Source organism: Pistacia vera, unplaced genomic scaffold, assembly GCF_008641045.1.
Source record: "Pistacia vera cultivar Batoury unplaced genomic scaffold, PisVer_v2 Contig899, whole genome shotgun sequence".
NCBI classification, from domain to species: Eukaryota; Viridiplantae; Streptophyta; class Magnoliopsida; order Sapindales; family Anacardiaceae; genus Pistacia; species Pistacia vera.
This window is the reverse complement of record NW_022196777.1, coordinates 60,411-80,605: the sequence shown is the minus strand read 5'-3', so window position 1 is coordinate 80,605 and position 20,195 is coordinate 60,411. Positions and strand designations below refer to the sequence as shown.

Genomic DNA, 20,195 nt, shown 5'->3' with positions numbered 1-20,195 from the left:
AGTTTGTAATGGTTTGAGTGTTTTAGAGAAGGGTGGTGTGGAAGAGAGTGAGTTTAGAAGGAAGAGGGATAGGGATAGGGATAGGGTGGAGCGAATTAGGCATAATGATGATGATTTGATTGGTAGAAATGACGGGCATAGTGATAGGAAGAGGAATAGATTAGATGTCTTTGAGTTTGATGAGTACGATGGGGTTGATGGGGAAATGATGAGGAGGCGGAAGCATTTGGAAAATAGCAGAGTAGATATCGGGGGCAGAAGGTTTTTGGGGCCGATGGCTATGGGAAGAAGTGGGATTGAGAGTCAGTTCAATACTAGTTCGAGTAGAAATGTTGTTGATAAGAGAAAGAATTTGTTTCTTGAGAGGACAAGTAGCTTTAATCAGGGTGGCATGAATAGGTTTGGGATGGATAGGGATGCAGGTCGGATGCCTATATCATTGTTGAGAGAGAAGTATTTGGGAGATTCAGATGAACCCATTAGGCTTCAGGGGAAAAATGGGGTTCTAAAGGTGATGGTGAACAAGAAGAAAAAGATGGGTGAGCCTGTGAAAAAGTATGATCACTTGGATACTGAGGAAAACCTAAACAGTTTTAGAGACAGTAATAGGAACGTGCCTATACGTCCTCCATCTTACTTAGAAACAGAAGTTCTTGAGAAACCTTCATCATTTGTTAGGACCGAGAAAAATCACATTAATTTGCAAAAATCTCTGTCAGCTAAGAAGAGTAAGGACGCTGACTCTGATTCAGATGACAGTGATACTGCATTGAAACTTGGACCAAAGAGAACAGAAGCTCGTAAATCCCTGAAAGAGGTTAGCTCTGAAAGTGAAAAAACTCCTGCTGGAAAGCTCACATTAACTGGTACCAAAGAAGGAAAAGTTAGGCGTGGTAGTGGCACGGAAAAACAAAAACTACGCGAAAAGATAAGGGGGATGCTTGTGGAGGCAGGTTGGACAATAGATTACAGGCCTAGGAGGAATAGAGACTACCTTGATGCAGTGTACATTAACCCCTCTGGAACAGCTTACTGGTCCATCATCAAGGCATATGATGCACTTTTGAAGCAATTAAATGATGAAGAAGAAGAGGTCAAACCTCCATTGTCTGATGAAGTCCTTAGCCAATTAACTCGAAAAACACGAAAGAAGATTGAGAAAGAATTGAAAAAGAAGCAAAGAGATGGCAGTCAGAGTGTGAACACTAGGGAAGCTGCTGCCAAGAAATCTTCAAGTGCCAGGCACGATGAGGAGAGCATGGGCAGCATTAGCCATGAGGAGAAACTAAGTTCATTTTTAAAGCAGGGTGGAAAATCATCAAAGAGCAGAATGAATGAGAATGGTGTTGCCAGCCAGAACTCAAAAGGTCAGAGTTCTACTCATCATTTGCATGATGGTGATGAAAAACCTTCTTCTGCATCCAATTCTCATTTATTGCATGGAAGGAAGAGTAGAAAACTTGGCAGATGTACTTTGTTGGTTCGTAGTTCCAATGGTGGACCAAATTCAGAGACTGATGGATTTGTTCCATATGCTGGAAAGCGCACGCTGCTTTCTTGGCTGATTGACTCGGGGACTGTGCAATTGAGCCAAAAGGTGCAGTATATGAATCGTCGTCGAACAAAAGTGATGCTGGAGGGCTGGATTACGAGAGATGGCATTCATTGTGGTTGTTGCAGTAAAATACTCACAGTTTCAAAGTTTGAGATTCATGCGGGAAGCAAATTGCGGCAACCATTTCAAAACATCTATTTGGACTCTGGGGATTCCCTTCTGCAATGCCAAATTGATGCATGGAATAGACAAGAGGATTCTGAGCGCATTGGTTTTGACTCTGTGGACATTGACGGGGATGATCCAAATGATGATACTTGTGGCATATGTGGAGATGGTGGGGATTTGATCTGCTGTGATGGTTGTCCTTCCACATTTCATCAGAACTGCCTAGATATACAGGTATGTCTACATTAGTTTCAGTATTCACATATGAGGGGTACTCTTTGTTTTCGTCTATGTTTTCCTTCAGTATTTTGTTGGGGGTTAATGTGCCATTTTCTATTTGAATTTAGGTTAATGAATAAAGCAAAATGCTTGAGAAGGTGAAATTTCTGAGTGTTTTGATAAACTTGTGGAGTAATCACATTCATTAGTTTAATGTTATGGTGTGACATGGCCTTTAATGTATTTTTTTACGCCCTATATTTGGATATTTTCGGGAGTTGTGAAAGTAAACATATTTAGGAGTTGTGCAGATGTAAGAAACTAGGAAAGGATGTTAGATAATTTGAGTAGTTCATTTAGGTTGGTAAGATATTATTTTTTGAGCTAACAGTTATATGTAGGACTAAGATAGGTAGTGACTACCAGAAGAACGTTGCTAGCTCTTTTTTCCGGTTTGGAAGAATTAGGGATCTTTAAACATCTTGCTGCTCTGCTAGATAGCATATATTCATGCAAGAATTGTTTGTTGGGTGTTATCCATGATGTTTTGGGCTCTTAGTGCTGTCAATCGCTTGAACTAAATTCTCAAATGTTTGGCCACTCACATTGTAGTTGTCTCATGATGAATGATATGCCCTTTTTCTTATTTAGTCATTTATCTGAACTAGGTATCAATGTTTGTTATTGGAGGTTTTACTCCTTTGAGCTTGCTCCAACTTAGTCGTGAAAGCAAACTGATATACGTGACAATGGTGTACTTGTTATTGAATTTGCTTCGTGGTTATGGATAATGAAATTGGTTTACTTAAATCTTTTAATCTTTTTAGTACTTGAGAGTGCATTTAAATCTTTCATTACATTGCAGATGCTTCCAGCTGGTGATTGGCACTGTCCGAATTGTACGTGCAAATTTTGTGGTTCAGCTGGTGAGGATATTGATGAAGGAAGTGATGTAACAACTTGTTCACTACTTACCTGCAGCATGTGTGAGAAAAAATGTACTGTTTTCTTTTTCTGGTTTTGCAAATCTCTGTTTTTACTTATAGAATATCGCCTTCCTGCCTTTCTGAGCACTCCTAAGATTCTGATTTGAGTTTACATTTCCACTTCTGTAGATCACAAATTGTGCATGCATGACATGGATGCTGTTCCAGTTTATTCAAATTGTTCAGTTACTTTTTTTTGTGGGCAGACATGCAGAGAGGTATCAATTTCTTCTTGCTTCCTTGAATTTAGTTTTCTGGTTACTTGGTGCCACTTGTGGAATTATTGTTTTTTTTTTTTTGAGCAAACATTTCTACTGTGGTTTATACTAGTTGAGTTTTATGAATTGTGGGAATTGTTGCTACTTTGGTAGATATTCACATATGATCTTGTTTCATGACTGCGCTAAGCATGGTCTTGCCTTTCTTCCTTCTACTTTTTTCCTTTCTCTCTCTCTCTCTCTCTTTTTATTATTAATATGTGTAAAATATTAGCAATTGAAGGGGGCTTTTTTCTTTTATTGATGCTTTGTTGAAAGATACTAGATTTATTGTTAGAAATCTAATTTATATGGCTTTAAATGTTCCATGTTCTTCAATGGATTTTTGGCTGTTGTTACATTAAGCTGCATTCAAGGGATGGCATGGCAGTTTTGTGAGGTTGCAAATTGGACTTCAGCTCAAGATTTAGTTTTGTTCCTCCATCAGTGACAGTGTAGCTGGTTACAAATATTCAATTTTATTCATCTTGGTTAATTTTTAGCTTTTATGATTCTTTAGACACGAATTCTGCTAAAAATGGTATTTTGAGTAAGACAAAGTTATGTCTTTTGCTTTTGCTGCTTTGTTTTCTTTTCCTGGAAGTTTGAGAATAGAGATATTTGTTTAGGTTATTTAACTGCAGTTACCTTTGCTCATGACCTCAGACGCTGGGTGTATTTTGATTTTGCCCATCTTCTTACTGTCTTGAAATACTTTCAATGTGTTTCTTTTGAGAAAGAGAGATCATTATTCTGTTTTAGTTGGTGTGTGGGTGTATGCCGCGGGTTATTCTGGATGGGGACTTAATGAGTGAGAGGGGTTTCCTTGTTGCTTTGTACTGGTTGACCTCTTGTCTTTTTGTAGTGTGAGAATGATATTCTTCTAACCTGCCACTTATAATTTTGTATTTTTCTGCTGCTACTGCAGCTGTTTGAGCATTTGCAGAAATATCTGGGGGTCAAACAAGAGTTAGAATCGGGATTTTCATGGTCCCTTATTCATCGAACGGGTGAAGATTCAGACACAATGCTTCGAGGACTTCCTCAAAGGGTGGAAAGCAATTCTAAGCTGGCTGTTGCACTGACTGTTATGGATGAATGCTTTTTGCCCATTGTTGACCGGAGGAGTGGAGTCAATTTAATTCATAATGTTCTTTATAATTCGGGGTAAGCATTTTTTAAAGTTAGCAGAAAACAATGATAATTTGGCCTTTATTTTCTTGATAATGTTCTTTATAATTCGGGGTAAGCATTTTTAAAAGTTAGCAGAAAACAATGATAATTTGGCCTTTATTTTCTTGAAATAATGCTTCGCTGGCCTAATATATTTCAAGGATGTTTATCTTGATAGATTATTTTGCATTTAGCATAAGCATGCGAAAGGTTTTGTCATGTGTTTTTCCTTATGGTCTTCATCAATATCACTGCATGTGATTGCATGGGATGATGGTATGCATTTGTGATTGGCAATGATTAAGACTGTACCATATGCTTATTTGAACTTAGGACCTCTTTTCTATGGGCAGTGCTTCTAACTTATGCAATCATATTTAAAATCTAATTATGGACTTTCTCTTTGCCTTGGGGAATGCAATTGGACAATAGGTTGTTGGTCTTAGATATCATGCTTGAGCTTTTTATATTCAATTGCAATCCTTTAGATGATTTTAGGGGACACTTATCAACCTATTGTTCTCTATGTCTTCTTACAGCAAACCGAATTGGGTCAATTGTTAGTAGGGAGATTGTCTTACAAGTTAAGATTATGAAACATCTGCAGTTCTGGACTCATTTTAGCTTTAATTTTACTATTTTACTAAATAAAATAGTATTATATGTATACTCAAAGATATATTGGAGTTTGTACTTTTTCTGTTTTTAGACCATATAGAACAGATTAGAACAATCTTTTTCAATGTTCGATATTTAATTTTTGTGAAATCTTCTTGCTCTGACCTGCTTGTTAGTGACCAAACTAACATCAATTGTCAATTTACAACCTCAGTTGTGCATTTGTTATAAGAAAATTTTATTTTATGTATAAGGAAAATATGAATTTCCTTAATGATCTAGTTTATTGTATAACTCAGATGATCTTTGCCTGTCAACAATGTGACTGCATGAATAAATTTTGTCACTATCTCAAGCGTAAAGACTTTCAACTTTGCTTGTGTCACTGGGGGGGCTGGACCAGGAATCTTGTTTTGTTGTCAGTTGTTTGATTTGATGGCTAAATGATGTTTTGATGAAGTAACGCTAACTTGCTGCTGTGCTGTAGTTAGCTTTTTGGTGCAAATATGTTCAATCTTATAATTAAAAAATGGACAAGCTTTTTAGATAGATAATCTGTATTTTATATTAATTTTTATACTTTTAAGGCACTGGTTGTTTCCATATTCATTAATTATGCTATGAACACTATTTATGTTATGGTCTTTCTCATTTTTGCTCTGATGTCAGCATTCGTGAATGTTGTATAAGTACGTGTTTTTCTGCGTGTGTGCTTGTGATCGTTGTTTTTCCAATTATATTATCCTCCTTTTTGGACTATTTAGACTTAATATATTGTCTTTGCAATTATGGTCTATATTTATTTGACTAAAATTAGTTGATGTATTTTCCTTTTGTCTTTTTAAGATCAAACTTCAATAGGCTGAATTTTAGTGGATTCTACACTGCTATTCTGGAGAGGGGGGATGAAATAATTTCAGCAGCATCTATCAGGTACCTTGCCACATTATTCTCATGGTCATTTATCTTATTCAATAATGGGGTGTAGCTCCTTCCCATTATTATTTTGTACAAAATAATTGTTGAAACAAGCGCATGGAAAATGCTATAAAGTTGAACAGGACAACAACAAAGAAAAAGAAACATATATAATTTTATTGTCTTTATCCAGTCACTCTTTTTGGAATGGGAGTTCTAGTTAATGGGCTGGGATATGATGTGTCTGTGGATTAGTATACTGATAAAGTTGTACCATTTCATTGTCATTTCCTGGTTAGATTCCATGGGACTCAATTAGCAGAGATGCCCTTCATTGGAACTCGCCATATATATAGGCGCCAGGGAATGTGCCGTCGACTTTTTTGTGCCCTTGAATCAGTAAGCTATTATAACTATGCCCCTATGTTCTTGCATTTATTGTAATGAATATTCACAGATCTTTTTGTCTGTGTGTTTTGCCTTTTTATGTTTTTGTTCCTTCAATTCTCCTTTGATCTCATCTTGTTTTTATTCTGTTTGAAGGCTCTCTGCTCTCTCAAGGTTGAAAAACTGGTTATCCCTGCAATTGCGGAACTTATGCATACTTGGACAGGGATTTTTGGTTTCACCCCTCTAGAGGAATCACTTAAGCAAGAAACGAGGTCTTTGAATATGTTGGTATTCCCTGGTATAGATATGTTACAGAAACTGCTACTGGAGGAGGAAAGTGTCACGGAGAACATGAAAGCTAGAACAGGTTTCAGATCATGCAATTTATTCTCTTTCTGTTTAACCATATGTTTATCTCCTGTTATTTAGCTGAGTCTCTTTTCTTGCTCCACAGGTTCACAGAAAACAGAGTCAGAGGCCAAGGCTGGTGTTACACCTGAGGTGGCAAATGAGTCGAATATTGATTCCTTGGCTGAGCTTGATCCTGATAAGTGTGCTGATAGTGGTTTGATTCATGCTAATCTGATAAATGGTGAGGTTGCTGCCACAGATTCTGACTCCAAGTGTCCAGATGTTTCCTTAAATGGTACATCTGTGCTGAGTGGTTCTTCGGAGGGACCAACTAATGTCTTGGTTGAGGGGACACCCTGCCCTGATTCTCAATCAGGGGACAAGTTGGCTGAATCTGCTTCAGATGGGAAGTGTCTTTCTAACTCCGATACAAGCAATGATGAATTTGAGATGAGAAATAAAGAGGTTGATATGGATGTTGTTCATGCCGTAGATGTTACTGTTTCTGCTTCTCATGAAGTTGAAATTCCTGTCTCTGCTGTGGAAACTGTAAGTCCTAATTCTCAATTAGGGGACAAGTCGGCAGAGTCTGCTTCTGCCAAGAATTGTCTTTCCACTGCTGGCATTAGTCATTATGCACTGGAGAAGGGTAATAAACCAGAGTTAAATTCTGCTGTTGAAGATAATGCAGAGTTTTCTACAGACTCTGATGTGGATGATGCCCATGCAGTGGCTGCCAATTCTGCCACTTCTCATGAAGTCGAAGTCTCGGTGGAGGAAACATTACACCCTGGTTCTGATTTAGGGAGCAAGTCAGCTGGATTTGCTTCTGAGAGGAAAACTCGTCCTGCACCGGGCATAAGTGCAGATGCAATGGATATGGAAAATAATCAATTATCTGATTCTCCTCTTCAAGATAACTTGCCGTCCTGCAAAGAGGGTGATACGAATGATGCCTGCTCAATAGATGTTAACATTGCCACTTCACATGAAGTTGAATTTCCAGTTACAGTTGAGAGGAGTGTAAGTTCTGATTCAAAAGTAGAGGACAAATTTGTTGAATCTGTTTTGAACAAGTCTCTTGTCTTTGACAAGAATCATGACATGCAAACAGAGCTGAATTCTTCTGTCAAAGAGCATCCCGAGTCTTTTAAAGACGTTGATATGGTTGATGCCCATTCTATAGATACTAATATTGCTTCTCCTCATGAAGTTAAAATGCCAGTCTCAGTTGAGGGGTTTTGTGGCACCAGTGATGATGCATTGGACATGCACAACAGACCGGCATCAGATGATCCTGTCAAATACGGTCCTCAGTCATGTAGAGAGGATGATAAGGATGATGGCTGGGACACAGATAAAAACGTGGCTGCTTCTGATGAAGTTAAGATTCCCATTTCTGTTGCAGGTAGTTCAATTGTTGATTCACAAGCAGAGGGGAAATCATCTGAACCTGCTTCTGAGCAGGAGTTTCCTCTCTCCAAAGCCAGTCATGATGAACTGCAGATAAACCAGAATTCATCACATTCTCCTTCTGAAGATAATATTCAATCACAGAAAGAGGGTAATCCAGATAATTTAGATGATAAAGTTGCACATCCTGATTCTGCCCCATGTCCAGGGGACATTACTGCAGAGAATACAACTGAAGCGAGCATTGAAATTTCAGTTGATGCACGTTCTTCCATGCAAATTACCACTGATTCAAATGATCACGTTACATGTGAGAAGGTACATAAACTTGTGTCTTCAGAAGATGCTTGTGAAGCAACAGTTTGTGAAGAAAGTAGTGTACATCCATGCAGCAATGGCGTCCAAAATGCTTGTGCTTGAAATGGAAACTGAATTTAACTCTGTTTGATCTGGCTGCTACATGGGTGGTGGTCTTGTGTGCTCTACTTGATCACATTTTTTTCCTCCATAAATGTTAAGGCTCTGATGCTATTATTCATAAAGCCTAATGAATGACACCCATGGAAAAGGGTATTATAATTCATTGAGGCCCTAAGCACCAAGTCTAAAGAGTCTCGAAAGCGTCCCGCCTTCATGCGAAGTAGTTTCAGTGAAGTTGGTGCAATTGCAAAGCACAATTTTCCCCCAGAGGCTGGTAGGCGGGACTTCTTGAAAGTGTATATAGCTGAACCAATATGAGTCTAGGGAGTTGATAGTGTGTCCACCATCTTCTAATTTATTTAATTTTTATGTAGCAATTCGTTCACTATCTATGTCAGTTCATCACATGACAAATATGAGGAGAACTTCTCTTGTAACTAGTTTTCAACACTTTGCCATGCTCGTGAGCACATTTTGGGAATTGGAACTCTTTCATTGTATCAAACCCACATGACTTGTTTCTAGGTGCACGTTCTAATATTTTCAGTTCGTATTGAAAATATTACTTCTTTTTATTGTTATCTAACTTATATTAATATAATGTAAAAATTGAATTTTAACTAAGTTTTATTATCGACCATCTTTATACAAAATCAAACGAGTTCAAAACAACCAGTTCCTTTCAGAATTTTATAACGCCGCCTACTCAGTGATCAAGTTTAACCGAGGCTTCTGGGTGGCGTCTACTTCGTGGACTGCATAGGAATGAGGATGAGGAAGAGAATAAGAATATGTAAAGGAATAAATATGATTACTTTGATACTTGTAATAATGAAATGCGATGGAATATAATAAAATTTATAACTTTTTGGATAAAATTATCCTCAAAAATTAAATGATTATACAGTATATGTATATTTTATTATAAGTCAGTCCATAATTTAATATATTTCATAAAATTTTTAAATGAGATTTAATTATTATATTTAAATCTGATAAAATATTAAAAAAATTATTTCATAAAATAAAATTATCATTTTTATTTAAATAAAAAATTGTCAAAATTTTAAAATCGGGGTCAACGCTATCATAGGGTGGTGTTACTTCATGTTTTTGGTGTCATCGTAGATACATGAAGGATCCCTGATCTATCAAATGAAGATTGACGTATGGATGTTATGCACGACGGTTGTATCTCTCGTCATTGTGATTGACATCCATATGTTGGTTTTCGCGCTTGATTTTCGCTTAGATAGGTAGATCGCCGGTCAGAGATCTTTCACACATAGGTGGTGATGCTAGAAACGTGAAGGAATGTCGCCAGACTGGCGTTAATCAGTTTTGAAATTTTGATTTTTTTTTTAAATTTTCTAAATACAATGAAATAAAATAATTTATATTATAGAATTTAATTTTTAAATAAAAATATTTTTTATATTTCATTTTAATTCAATAACATTTAATTATAAAATAATTAATATTTAATTAAATAAATAAATAAAAAAAGGAGATGATCAAAAATATTTGTTTGAAATAAAGGCAAGGATGAAATTCCTACCCATTCCGTCCCTTGGAATACCCATTTCTCTAATAAAAAAAATAAAAAAAATGATGAAGTAAGGAAGGAAACGCCTTTGCCCATTCCCTTGGCAATCTGTGAAGTAAACAGGGTTAATATATATTTATATCATATGATTAACTTTACACTTGTAAAGTTTTTGAATGTTTATTTATTTATATCAAATAAATTACAACAAATAAGCTTAGGTAAGGTCGTTCATCCATTTAATTATTTAATATAATGAATTTCCTCTTGATATTTTATTTTTGGGAACAAGCTCACAACTAGACAAACAAAAGCGGGGCGTTTTAGCATAGACATCTTGTGTGTTCGACGTCGTTCCTCTCTCGCATTTGTTGGAGTTTCACAAATGCAGCTCTCTGTTCAGCTTGACTCCACCACACCTCACCTACTTCTTCTTAAACCCAGAATTAAAATTAATCTTCCTCACAAATTTCGCTGTCCAATCTCCATACATTCCCCTTCCTTACTCCTCTCTTCAATTCATAATCGCCACATGAACTTCTTCACCACACGCGCCTCTCTAAACCCTGACGACAATATCACCATCTCCACCACCAACAACGGCTCCGCTTTAACTTCTTCAACTCCCGGTTCTGGTCAAAGCCATTATTCAGCTTTCTCTCTCTTTTAACTTTGATCCACAATTTAAATGCTTATTCTCATTCTGATTTTTTTTTTTTGTTTTTGGCTGTTTCAGGTCGAATTGGGGAAGTGAAAAGAGTGACAAAAGAGACCAATGTTTTTGTCAAGATTAACTTAGACGGTTCCGGAGTTGCTGACTCCTCCACTAGCATTCCCTTTCTCGATCACATGTTAGATGTATGTTTTTGTTTCTTTATTTTTATTTTTTTATTATTTAAAAAAAAAAATTACATTTACAATCAATGATTAATCTGAGTTATGTGTATTGGTGTTGGTAATGGTTAGCAACTTGCTTCTCATGGGCTGTTTGACGTGCACGTGAGGGCAACTGGAGACATTCACATTGATGATCACCATACCAACGAAGATGTTTCGCTTGCCATTGGAACGGTAACTATTTCAAGCCTGAACCTTTGTTTGTAAACTTGTGTATCTTGAGAATGTTAAGAGTTTATTGTAATTTGATGTCAGGCATTGTTGCAAGCCCTTGGTGATAGGAAAGGAATTAATCGGTTTGGGGACTTTTCGGCACCACTTGATGAAGCATTAATACATGTTTCATTGGTATGATTGTTTCTAATTGTATTCATTAGTTCAAGGGTTAAAAGGATTTGATGGTGAATATCAAGCTTTATCTTTTTATCATCTTTAGGCAACTGAATGGTTTTCTGTTACTGATTACAGAAACGATGGCTGATTTAAAATTAATACACTCTGGTAAATCATACCGAAGTTATGATAGAAACTTTGTGTCTTGCTTTCAATTTATCGTCCTGAGCTATGGTTTGAGGATTTGATGATATTGAAGTTTATAGCATATGCCAGTTTTTCGATTTTTATTTTAGCATGGAAAGAAACTTTAGAATGGGAAAATAGGATATCTCCAGTACTTGGTTTATCTGATGAGAATCTGATTTGAAATTTGTGAGTTATTTCTTTTTAAATGTTGTGGAAATACTTAAGACTTCACTATACTTGAGCCTCATGTTCTTTTTCTTTTTTTTTTTCCTTCTTCTTTTTTGAGGCTTACTTTTACATGTACACTATGTTGTGATTCAAAGATTTGGTTCTTGTTGGAATTGTCTATTAGTTTGTTTTTCAAATTTAAATTGTATGCTTTATTTGATATGGTTTTCAATTCAGGATCTATCCGGGCGACCACATTTAAGTTATGATTTGCAAATTCCTACAGAGAGGGTTGGAACATATGATACTCAGGTATTGTTTGCTTCTTTACTTCCACACTTAAACTTTCAGAATTCTCAATCTGTTCCGCTTTCTCCTATGGAGACGCTAACTCAGTATGATGCTCTCTGTATCTTTGAGAATTTTGAAATCACAGTATAACTAAGCTGGTAGTTACTGGTTTCTGTTTTTTTCTTGGATTTATTATTGGCCAAAATACTTTTTTTTTTTAAATAATTTTGTTAGAACTCTTTAATGTACAGTTGGTGGAGCACTTTTTTCAGTCTTTGGTGAATACTTCTGGCATGACACTTCACATCCGACAGGTATGATTACTGAGAGCTGCTTAAATGTAGTCTTTTTGATATTAAATCATCCAAATGTTCATTTTTGTTAGGAACTAAATTTTTTTTGTAGTTATACAGTGTGCTTAAAGTTCATTGTACATTATTCATTAAGATTGGTTTATGGCTAGAATTTATTTGCAATCTGAAATGTAAATTTTATTCTAAGCAATTTTTGTTCACTTCTCTTTAATTTATAGTTTTCTTTTTTTTTGACCAATTATGTATATAATCTTTGTTGATTATAGATTAAAAGATACGTTTGTTCATATCTTTCAATCTTTAAAAGATAGTTTTTTCTCTGGTTTTTCATAGTTATAATTTTGGTTGAAAACAGCTTGCTGGAAGAAATTCTCACCATATTATTGAGGCAACCTTCAAAGCTTTTGCTAGGGCTCTTCGGCAAGCAACTGAGGAAGACCCACGACGCTGTGGGACAATACCAAGGTTTGTTATATTCTATTTAGATTAAGTTTTATCAAATTTTGAATGCATGGCCTTTTCCAGTTAAGATATTCTGAAGTTGATTATAAAGATGAGGAATAGTTATGGCTCGTTTGGTTCACTATTTTGTCACTTTTTAGAATAGTCTTTTGGAAAAAGTTGAGTTGAATGGTATTCTGAGAAGTTTTTTGTACATTTTTTAATAGTATTTTCTGAAAATTTTTAGATTATTTTTAATTCCCTAGATTTGTTAATTTAACTAAGCATCCCCAACAATAAAGTTTATAAATTGACAAAAACACCCTCATCCACCCACATTTGCCAGATTCCGGCCACCACCGCCGGAAGCTGGCTGGAATCTACTGTAATGGCGCACTACCGGCTGGATATGGCCGGTAGTGCGACGATCTGGCATTTTCTGACCAGATCCACTGTGGATCTGGCTGGAAAAGGCCAGATCGGTGCACTACCGGCCGTATCTAGTCGATAGTGCCATTACGGCAGATTCTGGCTACCTTCCAGCGGTGGCAGCTGGAATCTAACAAATGTGGGTGGGTGGGTGGGGTTGTTTTTGTCAATTTATAAACTTTTATTGTTGGGGGTGTTTAGTTAAATTAACAAACCTAAGGGTTTAAAAATAATCTAAATATTTTGAGTTGAGTAGAATATTATTGAATATTGAAGAAAATTTTGAATATTGTAACAAATATGTATTTGGATAGGATAGTAGAACAGGATAGGGTAAAAATGTTGTACCAAAGGGGCTGTACTGCAGTAGTATCATTATGTGACCATGACATTTTCGAGTTCTTGGTGTCTGTTAGGAAACCAGAAATCCCCTAGAACTAAACTGAGAATTCAAGCAAATATCCAACAAAATGAGTGAAATACTGTACTCTGTATTTATGAATGTAAAGATGTATGATTAACAATTCTTCGTGAACAAGTAAGAAAAGCAGAAAATTAACATAAAACTAACTATTCGAGGTGTTAGGACCCTCCCACTATAATTTATACTGAAACATTCTCTCCCTTTTACAAGTAATCTGCCCAGACTTATACCCAGCTGTAACAACACTATTCTTCTTGTTGTTGCCACGTGGCTCTTTACTAACAAACTCCCCAAAAGGCCTAATAACTAATCATTCCCTTTCTTCCTTATCCTGTAAACATGTGTGATGGGTCTTGGTGTTGGTGGTGTTCTATCAATGTCATAGATATTCTCCTGCTGCAAAACCATATTTTCTGCTTCTTACTTCTGTTTACATCTTCAGATATGCTTTTTTATTATTAGAAAGTATGGTAATTTGATAAAATGAAGGTATTATTTGAAATTTTCATTTTCATGCCATTAAATGTTGTAGCCATTGACCATAAAATCGTAGTCCCAATTTCTTTCGTCTTTGGCATCATTAGACAGCTGATTGTGTGGTAGAGGTGTATTACGCATTAAAAGGATTTCTTTATCCTCATGAACTGTTGCATTATTTATTTGTAACAGAAATTTTAGTACTGTTAAAGGTCATGTTACACCTTTTGGTGTCTCCAATAATTTTTATTCATACCAAAAAGGAAATTTTGATGTGTAGAATTGTATTTTTCGTATGATTAACTAGTGACTGAGGTATTAACTCATATCACTACTCAAATTTTAAGTCATGTTACAACTTTTTTGCACAGCTCAAAAGGGGTCCTGTTACGATCCTGATACTTCATTGGCATCATGTGAAGCGGATGGAATTTGAATTGGCTTTTAAGGCGATTATGTATAAGGGTGACACCATTGCAATGTGCATTGTTTGGAGTTGTTATCATCGGCTGGAATGCTGCTTCAGCTAGACAGAGCAAGAGATTTTCAAATTTGCCAGTGACTTTTCTGGTGAACGGTGCTGGACATGTAGAAATATATGGTTTTTTTAACTTTCAAGTGAATGTTGATGAAGCAGGATTTGACTATCTGATTATCAGTTTCTGTGCCTGTAAACACTGAAGAACTAGAATAAATTAGTTGTCAATGAGATACTCTTTCACAGTTTTCAATAATCGTGGGGAAATTCTTACATATATTTTCAATTTCTGGTTGTGGGTTTTGCATACATTGAAGCTAATTGCAATGTGGCAATCCGTAATAATTTCTTTTGTCACTTGAGATGATCTCCTCAAACTCGAAAAGTTATCAATTTGTTGAAGAGGAAAAAAAATGCTTATTGACTTCCAAAAGGAAAAAAAAAAAAAAAAAAAACTGTTGATAGCCTTGCTTTTATGTTAGAGATTGAATTTGCAAATAGCTTGGTCCTAATTTTCACAAAAAAAAAATGTTATTCTGTTCTGGGTACATGGTTTTTTCAATTTGTTTTTGGTTTAAATAGGAAGGGCTTGAATAGGTACAATTTCAGTTGTAACAGAGTATTTATACATTAACTTTCAGATTGTATCCCACCACGCCACAGAGGTTTTGTTATATCTGAAAATTATTCGAAGTATGGTGTAGCCATGTAACAAGACTGAAGCAAATGCTGAAGCTTGGAATTCATTAAACCATTTTCATTGATATAAGAAACTCTTATCATTCAAATTACAAATGATAACTAGAAGAGCAAATTGCTCCAATCTGCATGCATTGCGAGTTGTATTTGTCTTCCATGGTCCCAACATCGACATAATTACCATTGCTTCAACTGTGTATTAACAATGTGTACTAACAATGTCGAAGAAAAGGAGAGAAGCCATCCTGGAGATAGTCCTACAACTCATAGAAGAGGAGAAATTTTGTTACCATAAAAGGAGGACAAATTCTGTTACCACCTATCTTGGTTGCTAGAGATTTAGCTTGATCCTCGAGGAATATCCTTGTGCTTATTGGCCATTAGATTATGTCCTAAGATTACAGTCATCGGATCATATCGTCACAGCTTAATGGAAATATTGGTGTTTATTTTGCTCTCAATCTCTCTGTTGTTCTTCGGTTTTTAGCCTTTTTATCTGGTAATCTATTGCTTCTGAAACTTGAACCGGGGAGATAGAATTCTCACAAACAACTTTATAACTCTCTTTGCCGCAAATATAAAGTCCATTAAATGCTACACAAGCCTTCAATTAGACCGAAGAAAAAAATCGCCTGAATTCGCCAATTTCAAGTACGCTGATTCAAAACTACTGAAATTAATGTACATTAACACGGTGCTGTTCAGGCTATCACAAATATTCTTCAGCTGTATCTAAATCGTTTAATATTTCAGACTTAACCTCTTCTGGAAGAGGAGCAGAAGGCCCTGCCTTTGAGTAGAAGCTTGCCAAAGATCTGATTGCTTTCTCTAGCTCAACATAGGATTCCTGCAATTGAACAAGAAGATTGTAAATTCATAATGAAATCAACAACAGATATAACATTCAGTACTCCTTGCACTTCAAAATCATGCAAGTTAATCAATATACAAACCTCACTAGCCACACTCTTTTGTCCCCTCCAATTACTCAAATAGTCTCTAATAGACTCCTTTGCTGCATCTGCATTCCTCCTGAATTTAGCTATTTCTTTGGGATCTTCCTTCAATGATTCACGCAATGTCTTCACCAACTCTCTTGCTGAGTTCAAGTAAGCTTTTGGCAAAACTTTCCCAGATTTTGTTTTCTCATTTGGATCAAATAGTGATTTAATAGCCCCGACAACTCCTTCATCCTTCTCATCTTTTCCCTCTGACTTATCTTCAGCTTCAGCTGGTAATGGGGTTAACCCACAGTTGAAACTCAAAACAGCAACCAATGAAGCACTGCTACACACTATAGCATGCCGGCGACTTAATGCGGCCTCTTGAGATGGCACCACAACATGACACCTGGATTGCATTTCATGTGCTTTGTTGCAAGATAACATATAAATTAGATGCATTAAATGTACTCATGATTACAATGTAAATGTGAATTGAGATGTGAAAGCAAGATTCTTGGGAAGATTTTTACTTACAGTCAGTGTGTGGCTTGAAGATTTTCTTGATGGTATTGGAAATTCCAAAACTGAGGGGATATGTTTTTGCTGCAAGAATTATAGCCATTTCTGTGTCTTGTATCTCAAACAAATGTAAGACAAAAGGAAATCTCTTGAATGATACTACGCCATACGCAGCATACTGGGATTTTTAGCTCAACTAATTTCTTTTCTTTGCAATTGCAATCTCTGCCTCAACTTGTTTCTCTCAATAGTTTCTGGGTAGTTGATTTTATCCAATTGGACACAGAAGGAATTTAGGGTAAAGCGGAAGATTTTATAGTCATTTTACTGAATTTTATTTGTGTCCTTACTCCTTACACTTCACCGTATTACACAGTTCGCCCCTCTAGCTATAGGTTGGTTACTCACTCTAGCACGCTCGCAATGAACTACACGTGTTATATCTTAACACGCACCCTCTCTCTAGGGTTTTGTCCTCTGAAGCCAACCCTTTATAATCCTTGTATCTTCGTTCTCGTTTTTCACTCTCTCACCGGTCAAAGCACGAATTGAATAGAGAAGGAAAAACTGAAAGAATCATAGGATGGTGAGTTTTGACTTTCAATCCATACATCCTTCTTACAGTCTAAAACTAAAAATGGTTAAATTTATACATTGATTTATTTAATAAGATATTGGATATGTAATTGTGCAGTCTTTGGTGGCGAACGAGGACTTTCAACACATTCTTCGTGTGTTAAACACGAACGTAGATGGCAAACAAAAGATAATGTTCGCCCTCACTTCCATCAAAGGTTTTGGTCGCCGTTTCGCCAACATTGTCTGCAAGAAAGCTGATGTCGACATGAACAAGAGGTTCTCTATTTCTCTCTTCACTTTCTCCTATTTTTATGTCAATATCATTGATTGCTTCAAAAAATATATTACAGACTATGTTCTTTGAATCTTAATACACCTCAATGTTCATCTTTTTTTAATTTTGAAATTTAGCACTTAAACGTTGGACCTTACTTATGCATATCTTTTTAATTATGCAAATCATGCTTTGCTAGCTCTCATTAATTCACTCAATAATCTTATTGTTTATTTTCGATCTAGAGCTTTGCTATTCCTTTTCTAGGTACTGCTTCTCGTATGAGTTTAAATCTAATTGGGGAGCTTAAGTTTACTATGTACTTTTTTATGAGCATTGATTAATTGAAGTGCAAATTATGATTTTGGATGGATTTGCAATTTTTTTTAAGGAAAAAATATTGTGTTTCACGTGGGTTCTTCTAAATTTTTCTGTAAATTGGTTTCCTTAGAGCTGGTGAGCTATCTGCTGCGGAGCTTGACAACCTGATGACGATTGTGGCAAACCCTCGCCAGTTTAAGATCCCAGACTGGTTTCTGAACAGGCAAAAGGATTACAAGGATGGTAGGTACTCTCAGGTTGTCTCCAATGCGTTGGACATGAAGCTTAGGGATGATCTTGAGCGATTGAAGAAGATCAGGTACTTAATTTTTCTTGTTTTTAGTTATTACTGTTGTAAACTTTCAATTACATCAGTTACTATTTATCTTTTCTAAGTCTGATACTTGTTTTGTAAATGAATTAACTTGCTTTGCTTGTCTGGAAACTTGCTTATCTTTTGTGATTTTTCTCTTTGTTTATCAAAACTGTGGTTGTGCTCGTGAACACTTCTTGATTGAGATTGATTATATAAAGCTAAAGTTTTAATTTCAAAGGTTACAATAATGGCATGTTTCCCAGAACAACAATCTGTATGGTCTCATCTTCCAATCTGACATGGTGGCATGAGTCTGAACAGTTTTTTGAAGTTTCACCTTGATTCAAATTGAATGATTATGAGAACAATTTTGAAATAATTGGCATTAATCATAAGTTTTAATTGCTGCTGTCAAATGTAATTGCATTCTTTTTCGTGATGATTCATGTGTAGTACTAATTTCAACAATTTCTTCACCCCTGGTTCCTCGGATGCCTATTATCCAGATCTCATAACCGTACCGTCTTGTTGCATTCATGCTTTTGAGCACCATGTGTTGCCGTGGTTATTCTTCTCTAACTCTTTCTCTACAGCATGCCATGATTTATGGGGTTGTTCATTTTTTATTTAGAGAGGTTAAATCATTGAAGAGATTAATTTTAGTGAGAATTGGTAATAGTACTGAGTCTACTGACTGTAAGATCAAAAGGATCCGGTGGGAAAACACCGATGACAAGGAGAAGCTACATTATTGGGTGATGATGAAGGTCCTGTTAGTTCTTACTTGTATGATGTAGAATTTAATTCCATCTCTTTGTAATGGTTGATGGATGATATTGGTGATAGAGTTCTTTCTGAGGAGAATACAAAAGGTAAACTAAGTCGAGCAATGAGTTTGAAGGTAGACTAATGACATCCTATTCGCTTTTTGTTATTGGATCCCCTAATGGCTCTCACTCACTGTAATGGAAGAGTTTGCGCATTGTTTGGTTAATTGTTGTCGGTTATCAAAAAGTGGATATTATCTTTCCTTGGCGAGCTTGGAAACTGACCCTATAATTTGATGATTCTGTGAATGATCATTGTGAATGTTGAATGGCTGATTTCATGTTTGATGTGTTAATGACCTTTGCATCAATCACACCATGTTAATTCCACATATCATGTTAATTCCGCATTCATAGTGTTGAATGATTACTTATTTTGTTAATGAACAGAAACCACCGTGGTCTTCGACACTATTGGGGTCTTCGAGTTCGTGGACAGCACACCAAGACAACTGGACGCAGGGGAAAGACAGTTGGTGTCTCAAAAAAGCGTTGAGTTTGGTGTGTCCTCTTTCATGGTATACTGTGTTCTGGACCTCTAGTAGCAAGTTTTGTTTATCGATTATGTTTACTTATTATTTTTCCTAGAGCTCATTCAGGCCTAGAAATTCTCCTAGAATGAATTGTTTTGATGGATCTATTTAGATTAAGTAGTTTTTATTTTATATTTTAATCGTCCATTTGACTGTAACTCTATTTTGAAAGTTTTGATATGTGATAACACAAGTAATTTATATTCAAATTATTGGATACATTCTTAGCCGTTCTGTCTGTTCATTGGCTCTATACTTTCCCAATTCCCATTCAAGATAATTGTGGTTATGATTGGTAGCGTTATGGATGTGTTAATCTACTATTAAATTAAATTCTTGATTCTCACTCTTTCATATTGGAATTCAAGATTAATTCGATAACAGTCTCAACAGCTTGTTCCAAAGGCTTCAAATGAAGATTATTAAAAGAAAAAAGAAAAAAAAAAAACTTGGGAATTCATATGGTGTTCATTTAAATCCTTAATTTTATTATTTTTCACAGTTTTACCCTATCTTTTAAATAAAAGATAGGACTTTAAATAATAATTTAAAGAGACTTATTTAATATCACTCAAATAGACAATGACGTCACGGGCCTAGGGTTTTAAGGAAGTAAAATGGCCTATATTGTACCCTAACATCACACTCGAGAGCGGATAAAGCTTATATGTGCTAGGAGGAAACACACATGACTCTCCTCCCTTGTTCTTCTTGTCATGACATAGCAA

General features: G+C 35.9%; 4 protein-coding genes across 4 annotated transcripts; 3 read left to right on the top strand and 1 right to left on the bottom strand.

Annotated features, from left to right (window-relative positions):
* Positions 1-76: 76 nt before the first annotated feature.
* Positions 77-8,973, top strand: LOC116119690 (increased DNA methylation 1-like). The gene is made up of 9 exons (XM_031405640.1): positions 77-1,957; positions 2,808-2,940; positions 3,058-3,146; positions 4,114-4,352; positions 5,823-5,909; positions 6,194-6,293; positions 6,438-6,651; positions 6,739-7,610; positions 8,148-8,973. The coding sequence occupies exons 1-9, from the start codon at positions 206-208 to the stop codon at positions 8,466-8,468; spliced, it is 3,807 nt and encodes a 1,268-aa protein (XP_031261500.1). The 5' UTR covers positions 77-205; the 3' UTR covers positions 8,469-8,973.
* Positions 8,974-10,308: 1,335 nt separating this feature from the next.
* Positions 10,309-12,711, top strand: LOC116119691 (imidazoleglycerol-phosphate dehydratase 1, chloroplastic-like). Its single transcript, XM_031405642.1, has 7 exons — positions 10,309-10,643; positions 10,751-10,872; positions 10,981-11,085; positions 11,167-11,259; positions 11,839-11,913; positions 12,144-12,206; positions 12,562-12,711. Exons 1-7 carry the CDS (start codon positions 10,400-10,402, stop codon positions 12,694-12,696), a joined length of 837 nt encoding a protein of 278 aa, XP_031261502.1. The 5' UTR covers positions 10,309-10,399; the 3' UTR covers positions 12,697-12,711.
* Positions 12,712-15,373: 2,662 nt separating this feature from the next.
* Positions 15,374-16,867, bottom strand: LOC116119696 (photosystem II D1 precursor processing protein PSB27-H2, chloroplastic). Its single transcript, XM_031405649.1, has 3 exons — positions 16,633-16,867; positions 16,108-16,523; positions 15,374-16,001 (listed from the first exon to the last, which is right to left on the bottom strand). Exons 1-3 carry the CDS (start codon positions 16,718-16,720, stop codon positions 15,864-15,866), a joined length of 642 nt encoding a protein of 213 aa, XP_031261509.1. The 5' UTR covers positions 16,721-16,867; the 3' UTR covers positions 15,374-15,863.
* Positions 16,868-17,035: 168 nt separating this feature from the next.
* Positions 17,036-19,601, top strand: LOC116119693 (40S ribosomal protein S18). The gene is made up of 4 exons (XM_031405645.1): positions 17,036-17,203; positions 17,312-17,472; positions 17,922-18,110; positions 19,325-19,601. The coding sequence occupies exons 1-4, from the start codon at positions 17,201-17,203 to the stop codon at positions 19,428-19,430; spliced, it is 459 nt and encodes a 152-aa protein (XP_031261505.1). The 5' UTR covers positions 17,036-17,200; the 3' UTR covers positions 19,431-19,601.
* The last annotated feature ends 594 nt before the right edge of the window (positions 19,602-20,195 follow it).

Bases quoted from the DNA above. Each gene is read 5' to 3' on its own strand.
- LOC116119690 (XM_031405640.1), top strand. From the start codon at position 206: ATGATGAGGAGGCGGAAGCATTTGGAAAATAGCAGAGTAGATATCGGG. The intron at 2,941-3,057 runs GTACTGTTTTCT...CCACTTCTGTAG, and splicing joins CAGCATGTGTGAGAAAAAAT to ATCACAAATTGTGCATGCAT. The intron at 6,294-6,437 runs GTAAGCTATTAT...TTCTGTTTGAAG, and splicing joins TTTTTTGTGCCCTTGAATCA to GCTCTCTGCTCTCTCAAGGT.
- LOC116119691 (XM_031405642.1), top strand. From the start codon at position 10,400: ATGCAGCTCTCTGTTCAGCTTGACTCCACCACACCTCACCTACTTCTT. The intron at 11,086-11,166 runs GTAACTATTTCA...ATTTGATGTCAG, and splicing joins TTTCGCTTGCCATTGGAACG to GCATTGTTGCAAGCCCTTGG. The intron at 12,207-12,561 runs GTATGATTACTG...GGTTGAAAACAG, and splicing joins TGACACTTCACATCCGACAG to CTTGCTGGAAGAAATTCTCA.
- LOC116119696 (XM_031405649.1), bottom strand. From the start codon at position 16,720: ATGGCTATAATTCTTGCAGCAAAAACATATCCCCTCAGTTTTGGAATT. The intron at 16,524-16,632 runs GTAAGTAAAAAT...CTTGCAACAAAG, and splicing joins CTTCAAGCCACACACTGACT to CACATGAAATGCAATCCAGG. The intron at 16,002-16,107 runs GTTTGTATATTG...GTTCAATTGCAG, and splicing joins AAAAGAGTGTGGCTAGTGAG to GAATCCTATGTTGAGCTAGA.
- LOC116119693 (XM_031405645.1), top strand. The intron at 17,473-17,921 runs GTTCTCTATTTC...TGGTTTCCTTAG, and splicing joins GATGTCGACATGAACAAGAG to AGCTGGTGAGCTATCTGCTG. The intron at 18,111-19,324 runs GTACTTAATTTT...GTTAATGAACAG, and splicing joins GAGCGATTGAAGAAGATCAG to AAACCACCGTGGTCTTCGAC.